The sequence below is a fragment of the Eucyclogobius newberryi genome, unplaced genomic scaffold (assembly GCF_026437365.1).
Source record: "Eucyclogobius newberryi isolate DKJ021-1_F unplaced genomic scaffold, fEucNew1.0.hap1 SCAF_12, whole genome shotgun sequence".
Taxonomy (NCBI): domain Eukaryota; kingdom Metazoa; phylum Chordata; class Actinopteri; order Gobiiformes; family Gobiidae; genus Eucyclogobius; species Eucyclogobius newberryi.
In genome coordinates this window covers 28,526,621-28,535,503 of record NW_027315746.1, presented here as the reverse complement: position 1 = coordinate 28,535,503, position 8,883 = coordinate 28,526,621, and the positions used below count along the sequence as shown (strand labels likewise).

Sequence of the window (8,883 nt, the reverse complement as noted above, 5' to 3'; positions counted from 1 at the left end):
CTTGACCACATAAACACTAACATAAAACGTGGATTGCTGCATTTATGACACAGAGGACATATTTACCCTACTTAATATATGCCATTAATTAACAATTAAGACTTAAGGAGATTGGCACTCTTTTAAAGAGTGCTTTCCCTTGATCAGTGAAATCTGATGCTCCTAGGTTCACTTCAATGTAAAGGGTGGGCTGAGGATTTTTTTTAAAGAGCTTAAAAACAAGGCATTTTATTATTGGCTGTTTTAAGATTCTACAATGTGAATATGTCACTTATGGGGGTTCATCATTGTCACAGATAATGAATCAGATCAGCTATATTACATTCATGAACTATAAACCACAAATCTGCATGTCATAACAATGTTCTTTTTTCCTACCCTCCTCTTATTTAAACAAATGTATGCAAATGGTCTTACCGCAAACTACCATGGATGACCATGTTCAGCATCTGAAGTTTGGTTTTCCTTTTGGTATTCAGACCACAATTGAGCCAGAACTAGAATACTTGATCCTTTCCTTCTGACTATCTGAGTGTGACACCATCACAATCTAGAATCTAAAGCTTGCCAATAACATGAGGGTACCAGCAGAATACAAACACCCATATCTACAAGATTGTGTCTTTATAAAACATAATTAAATACAATTTTCCAAAGCAAACAAATGATTAAAATTATATTTTTTTTATCATGTTGTTTTGACTGCTTTAAAAAAAAAAAAAAAAAAGTATGAGACATTCACCCTTATTGTGAGCGAGCTTGCCACTCCACAGACTCGGCCTGGTGTCCGGCACGCCACCTGTTTGTCTCCATGGAGATGATATTGCTTTGCCAGGATTGTTCCACTCTGTATGGCATAAAACTTATAAATCTCATAATTATTCTTCATGGAGAATGTTCTAAAGTATTGCTTTAATTTTCAACCTCCATGGTGTCATGTAGGCAGTGTGTTACACTGTGCTGCTTGAATAATCACTATATAATTCGCTCATATTACAGCTGTCAGCCAAAGTGTTAACATTTTTACTATAAGCCACTGGTAAAAGACACATTGGTCTCTCTGCTAATGCTCTCTTTCACCTCCTGGGGCAGCGTGTCAAAGAGATGGTCCTCCACCACCAGCCCACTTTTCCGGAGCAGTCGACAGTTTCCGAGTGTAGCCGGAAGCCTGTCCAGACAGTTCCCTCGGAGCTCCAGCTGACTTAGCTGAACCAACTGTCCCATGGTTTCCGGGAGTGTGGTCAGCGCGTTATGAGCTAAGCATAAAACTTTTAGCTTAGTGCATCTGAACAATTGCTTGGGTAGCACTTCAAGCTTATTCATATTGATGGCAAAGTATTGGAGGTTGTGAAGGAGGCCAATGTCCGGGGGGATAACCGTGATGGAGTTGTGACCTAGATCTAAGTGGCGAAGCTTGGGTAGAGTGAACAGTGCGGGTGGTAAAGACTCCAGTTTGTTGTGGTTAAGATGGAGCGCTTCCAACGACTTGACTTGTCCAATCGATGAGGGAATATTGGTGATTTTGTTGTGCCAGAGTTTCAGACAAGCTAGTCTCTTTAGATGCTGGAAACTAATGATCTCCTCAATAGTTCGGATGCTGTTTGATTTCAGATCTAGCTCTTGCAAGTTGGTCAGGCTAAAAATAGAGTGTGGAATCCGTTCAAGTTCACAATTGTAAAGCTCTAATTCAATAAGGCTCGTCATTTTCTTTAGACTATTCAATACCATCAGTTTTGTGCCATCATTGTGGACAACAAGTTTGATCAAATGCGGTGAAAGTTCTGTGATGTTCGTAGGCATTTTTGTGAGGTTGCTTTTCAAACATAACGTCTTGAGGTGCCTTAAATCGCGCATCGATTCTAGTCCAATCATTTTGTTATTTTCTGCGTTCAAGTTGCCCACAAGATTTAACTCCCTCAAACTTCTTAATAAGTAAACCCACGCTGGGATCTCTGCAACATCTATGAATTTGACATGAAGGCACCTCAAGTGTTCTCGAAGAAATGCAAAACCTGTCTGTTCCACTTTGGCAGGACAGTGGCAGAGATGCAGCTCTAGAAGACTCGTCATTTGTGACACTTTAGCTGTGAACCTTGCGTCAGGAATAAGCTCCAGTTTGAGTACCTCCAGATCTGTGAGGTCAAAAACGGCATTTGGTAGACCAGAAAGCATGAAAAGATGCAGTTCTTGTTGGTCTTGCGCATTGCGGGTCACAAGTTGTCTTAATTTTTCAAACGTCCATTCATGGTTCAAGCTAATCTCTCTCAACTTATTCTCACTAACTTCAGATAAGAAAACACCAAACCTTTTAGAGTACAGTTGGTCGTATTGGTCGACCATGTGTAATAGGAATGCAAAGTCGTTCTTGACGTCTGGAATGTCACTGAAGCTACTCTCTTCACGTACTTTCTCGAACGAGTACTCTTTCAACGGTCTACGAAACACCCAAAAAAGCGAATACAGGCACGTCATCCCATAGATCAATATCAATGCCATATAGCTAATTAGCAGCTTGTTTAGCATAAAAGCCATGTTGTGTGTGCAGAAAAATGTATTGTAGCCTGTCAGATGTTGGATATCTGGTTTACATTCATGCTTGAAGTTGATTTTAACCAAAAACGTTGATGTATAGGACAATATCAAAATGAACTTTGCGGTTTTGACGATAGTTTGAGCTACATAAAGCTTGTAAATAAAGTCACTATCCTCCACATGGGCTCGGAATTTTCGAACTTTCTCAAAGAGAGCTTTGGCTTGCTCTCCGTCTTTTTTGTCTAGGATTGTCATGGTACTCGGAACCTCCGTGATAGGCTTGTCTGCAGAAACTTTCACACCCAGCATTGGTGTAGTGGGGCTTGGAAGAGCGCTGTCCTCTTTTTCTTGTACTGATACTTGCTTCAGACCAGTTGTTACGTTGTTCAACCTCTGCTTGTTCTCTTCAGAGTCCTCACAAGCGGTTTCGGATAGTGCTTTTGTCGTCCAAGGAGATTCAAAGCAACGTCCCAGAATGGAAACAAAATGTTCAATTTTCGAGCTAGTTTTTGGATACTTGAACCAAAAGTTGCTGCTAACCATAAGTACGATTGTGTGGATTAGGGTCAGATATGGGAAATACTTGGAGTACCATGGCAAGGCAACGTGGTAACAGATTTGGTTAATAAACACATACTGCTGAAAGTCTAGGTTGGTTTTCTTGCCCGTTGGTTGAGGTTGAGCGGCGTATTGGAGCGATTCTACGTGGGTGTGGATTTGGTGAACAGCCGAATCCGGTAAGTCTTTACTCTCCATGGAAACAGGGGTGACATTGGGGAGAGCGGGGGCCGGGGATGTTCCCTGGGGGGTGGCCAGTGTGTGTGGGCTGCTATGAGGCATGTTCTCTGGGTCGTCCAGATAAGGCAGACAGGCCACCTGGTCCTTGGTGATCTGCATGGTCATAGCAAAGATGGCCAGCATGAGCATGACCAGTCCCAGATAGTCCATGAACACGTCCCACCATGGCTTCAGGATGCGGTACGTGGGCTGGATGTCGTTCAGCGAGGCTACCTCTGTCAAGGTAAACATCACTGCAACAAAACAAACGAGCAATTTAGTGATTCTTTACATAAAATGCATGAATTGAAGTTACTCAGTTTTGTGTCTGGATATCATCCAGAGTGTACCCCATTTCAGGTAAAATGCATAAAAGTGTGCTGCCTGGTGGGCGAGTGGTTAAGGCGGCAGCAGACATGCCAGGCTCCATGTACAGCTGTCTGCAGTGTTCAAATACCAGCTCTGACAATTTACTGCATGTCCTCCTTTCTCTCTTGACCCCATTTCACACTAAGCTAATAAAGCCAACGGGCAAAAATATCCTTTAAAAACATGAAAATAAATAAAAACAAAGAATATTTTGAGCAGAATTAAGAGAATGTGAAAGCAAAACAAGGAAACAACTGGACCAAAGATAAGGTTCCTTCCCACTACTAGAATAGTACAGTATTTTAACACTTGCATTTAGCAATTTTTATGAAGTACTTGCAAAGTACGGCCCAGAATAACACACTGCCACAGAATCAAAGGGCAAGTTAAAGAGCAAAGTGCACTTGGCAATAAGACCGCTACATTGCACCGACAATCCCAGCCAGAAACGTCTAGACACTGCTTTTTAGTGATGAATGACACTATATTAGCCCCTACTTTATTACCAGGGACCAAAATTAGAGCTGGTTATAGATCTTACCCCTTCTGCTGTAGGACTGTGACAAATGTTCCAAACTGGCAGAGAGTGGAGAAGTGAATGTGTAAGGCGCAGATAGGCCATAGAAGAGTCATTGTTGTCCTTATATATCATTGGAACATGTCTACATACTAATAGAGAGGTCATACGCAGTACAATGGCATGCAGGATTAAAAGTGTGTGAACCAAATCCACATGACTCCACTCATTCTGAACATATTAGTGTCAAAATTATGTAATTCATGAGTTGGAAGCAAAAGTTTGTTCTGAGGCTTGAGTCAAATATTAAATGATTTGAAAAGGTGCATTTATGTCTGTGTGTAAGTGAAATGGTTAGTTAAAACAAGTCAGATTTCCACATGGTACTATGTACTTTTTCTGATGAGGGGGTGGAGAGATTTTAATGCTTTACCCAGAATGTTCCACAGAATAATATTAAATATACGCATGCAAAACATAAAATCTTGTGCTGCTCAGTGGTCGAGTGGATAGCACACATGAAACCTAGATTATTTGGCTCATAATTGAAATTACTTCAAACGATGACTTCTAAACTGTAAACATTTTCTGGTAGATAAAGTATAGACCTAAATTATTTGATTAGGAATGATTTTGCAACACTGTTGTTGAAAAGTCAATCTAGAATTTACTCGAAAGTTTGAACTAGAATTATTCAATCATTTTTTTTATTTTTTGCCTGTAGGCTTTATTAGACAAGAGTAGACAGGGTGAAATGTGGAATGAGAGAGAGGGGAAGATATGCAGTATATCGTCAGAGTCAAGATTTGAACTCACGACAATGCCTGGCAAATGCGCACTGTGACCTAACCACTCTACCACCGGGCAGCACAAATTCATCTATTCTCTTAAGACCATAACTTTGAACAGAATTAAAGTTGTATTTTCAATTACAGTTGCACAGTTCCACAGATTTAGATCTTGGGCCCCTGCTTGTCTCCACAAAGATAGATATTTTTTAAAGCTACAGTGAATCTTTCCAAGGACACAAGTGGAGGGCGGACCTTCCACCAGAAAAGTTACAGAGTGAACCTTTAAATATGATCAAGTCCCACGCGGTGTATACAAATACTTTGGATTAGGTAGGGCATCTGACACAAAAAACCCACAAGTCCTCTCCTGTGAAATGAAGGGTGAGTCATTCAGTGTTTAAAAGTGTAAAAATGAACACAGATTTAATAATGTTCAGGCCTACGTTTTCAGTCAGTTAAAATGTGCCACCTTCTGCCTTTGTTTGAGAGAAACAGCTGCATTTGACTGGTACGATTGATGAGCAGAATAAGGACAGAAAAAGGAAGAAAAAAAATCACTTGCTGCACGGAAACCTACACCACACGAGTCACGAGAGGTTAGCGTGTGGCTTTTCTACCCTGCTTTTGGTTTTCTATTGTTCACTGTACCGCACTGTTATTTTGTACTTATCACAAGATCAAATTACTATTTTGTTAAATCTAGAATTGCAGTTCGAGGGGCCTGGTGCGAGGTTTCTGTAAATATTTGGATGTGAACACGGTTAGGAATTGCCAAGACAATTTCAAACAGGAAGTAGTCATTTTGAAGCGTAGAAAATACTGATTTGTCTAGTTTAAGTGGTGATGGTTCACTTCCTGTCTCCCTCTGTCGTGTTATAGTCGGTTCAACACTTGCTTCAGTCTAGTCATTACCACATGTTACATAAATAGTGAGCACTGAGCAGGCTTTGACCAACTGTTGAAGCTGATTTGTGATGCTAACGTGGTTTAATTACATGCACAGTTAGACGCCTGCATCTTGTGCGTCATGAAGTGATTACTTTCTGACTTTGATATGATTGTAATTATGATTTTTTTAAGGCAAACACACCATGAATGTTTGTGCGTGCAACTCATTGTACCAGGCTATCAATCTAAAATTGGTAACATTTTTCAAAGTCAGGTTAAGTTGTTGTCACGTTCAAAAACTGACTTTCGGAAACAAAACTTTATAGAATCGTGAATGTTGTTTTGAAGCTATGCTAATTAGAATATTGAGTACATCTTTCATAGTAAAACATAAATAAATAAAAAATGCTCAAAAAATGCTGATTTTTTTTTTAAATGAAAAATGTTATGTCGTAAACTGTGTATCTTGTGATATTTCTGCACTTTTGTGATTAAATTCACAGACATTTCACATTTAAACCTGAACTAATATATTTAAAGACATGTTTAACACATTTCGGTTCGCTTGAGACAATGTTGTCTGACCATATTTATCGGGATACTCCAAAATATTGAGATATTATTTAATTTTTTCAATCAATTAATTGTGGGCAATGAGTCGTGTGTAAAAACACTTCTTGTCACAGTGAAAATGAATGCCAAGAATAATGGGTGTAATTTGTCTTTATACCGTGCTTATGCAGGAAAACTGATGAAATGTTTATCCTCCTTAGCACATTTGGAAAAGGTTCACTTTCTTCCACAGTAGATCTCTGTACTGTTATTTATTAGAAGTAACAGAAAACTCAACTAAAACACAAGGGCAAAAATATTCAAATCTATTAACAGAATGTGAATTAGAAGTGAGCGATACTGACACAAATCTAATCGCTCAATATTTTTCAAAAGACAATGTTATGTAAATTCAACAGAAATGCGTTCAAACAGACACTGCTGCTGCTTCTCCAGTGACGACTGCACTTTAGACGTCCTGCCCCATCTCACAACCTTTACCTGTCGACGCAGACCTCGACTGCCTGGAGGAACTCTACACTAGATGAACTGGTCCAAAAATAAACTGAATTGAATTAAAACATGTCTTTAAACATTTAAGTTCAGGTTTAATTCTCAGACAAACATGAAATGTCTGTAATTTTTTTCACAATTGTGCAGAAGTATCACCTTATTTTTGTTTCATTTTTTACTATAAACAATATATTCGATATGCCCACTCCAATTATTATTTTTTGTCAATTTCATCCATGATCCTGCTTTGCTCTGATTCTGGTATTGACCTGAACTGGTCTCTGTTTTGTTCACGGTATAGCCAAAGCCCAGTTTAAAAGTGACAGTTTAAGAGGTGAATTATTGCAAACACGTGATTCAAGCCACAGTCTCAACAACTTGGCCGGTATTATAACAGGTTTATAGCACTATTATGTCCATGATGAGCCTATACTCTAACCCTACACATTACTTTACAGACATACTCAACATAGTCTAGGTTGAATGTGTTTGCACTTTCCTTTGTCTTTTTACGTGCGTGTGTGTGTCAATATATGCCACATCTGAACAGCTGCAGGTTTCTCCCCCCCACCCACCCATCGTGCCCTCAGGCCGCGCACCTTTCCCTTCTCCAAACCCTTTGTCCCGGGCGCGTGGTAATGACTGCTTGCGGTTTAGGGTGGCCCCCGGATAAAGGCGGGGCCGAAAGTCAGAGGCGCGCGGGTCCTATAAGTCGTTATTACCAAGTTAAGACCGCTTTACATATTTCACGCACGCACAAACACGCCAGTGGACACGTAATGCGCAGGAGCAAACACTTATCTCGGTTCATAAAAGATGTACGGTGCATTTTTCTCCATCTTATTTGTTTTTTCCTCCCCCAGAAAGATGCCATGTTCCCTCACGTGAACGCTCCTGCGCACTGCCGTTTGACGCGCAGCGGAGTCAGGTGACTTGTTGAAACATGTGAAACTGGCACGAACTGCTTTGTCTGGCGTTAAACATTGACACTGGGTATTTCTGTTCCGTAAGCGCTATTACCTGTTGGTTAACTACACAGACGCATGCGCAACAACAACAAAAAACAAGGAACACGAGCCCTACAGCAAGACATTTGGAAAGAGATGTTCCACTTACTGCCTCTGTGGTGGCGTTATCTCAATCCAATTACTCTTTCTTCCGCCCGCATGCCACTTTGTACCCTCTCCTCAGGTGCGTCGGACCCAATTCGCCACCCTCTTCGGATACGCAGACGTGGTGGTAGGTGTCGGGGAGCTTTTCGCGCTCATAACGGCATCAGTCGCTCTTCTTCGCCGCAGGGCAGAGCCGGTGCGTCGGCCCTGGCTGAGCTACCGCTATCTGCGCACCAAGAATGTAAGGTGCTTCCAAGAAAAGTCAGCCAACATGGAGCCAAGTGGCAGACAGTGCGCGCGCGGGGTGGGGCCACGGGGCGGGGCTCGCGGCACGGCGGCGCCTCGTGATTGGAGGGAGAGGCGGCTGGGAGATTAGACCGTGCTGCGTTTAGGTCATCCGGGAGAAATGGGACACCAAAAGTTAAATGAATTAGTAAAAATGATGTGATTTTGTGGATTATTTTAGGATTACTCTAGTACTAAGGAGGACTAATGTTACACTGCAGGTTTCTAGACACAATATAACAGAATAAGAATTAGTTTTATTCATCGCCGAGGGGAAATTATTTTTGTTACAGATATGCAGCCGACTAGAAGAAGGGAAAAAAGAAACTAAAGTAATATATTGGTATCACAAGTACATTTGAACCTAAACCTTTAAAAATTTGCATAGTAGCCTCACAACATAACTGTTTTTTTCTTTACAAATGCCTTTTATATCTGTTGAAAGTGTAGAAAAGCCCAACCAGGGACAGTTGAAAAGAGTTGAAAATGAACACTGGCTATAAACTTTTAATGCATTGCATCGGCTACAAGCTTTGTTTTGTAACTA

The 8,883-nt window shown here is 40.8% G+C and overlaps 1 protein-coding gene across 1 annotated transcript; it reads right to left on the bottom strand.

The window, feature by feature from the left end:
* Positions 1 to 679: 679 nt before the first annotated feature.
* lrrc8da (leucine rich repeat containing 8 VRAC subunit Da) lies at positions 680 to 8,323 on the bottom strand. The gene is made up of 2 exons (XM_072441806.1): positions 8,056 to 8,323; positions 680 to 3,563 (listed from the first exon to the last, which is right to left on the bottom strand). Coding segments are annotated over exons 1-2 (2,538 nt in total). The 5' UTR covers positions 8,057 to 8,323; the 3' UTR covers positions 680 to 1,026.
* Positions 8,324 to 8,883: the final 560 nt, after the last annotated feature.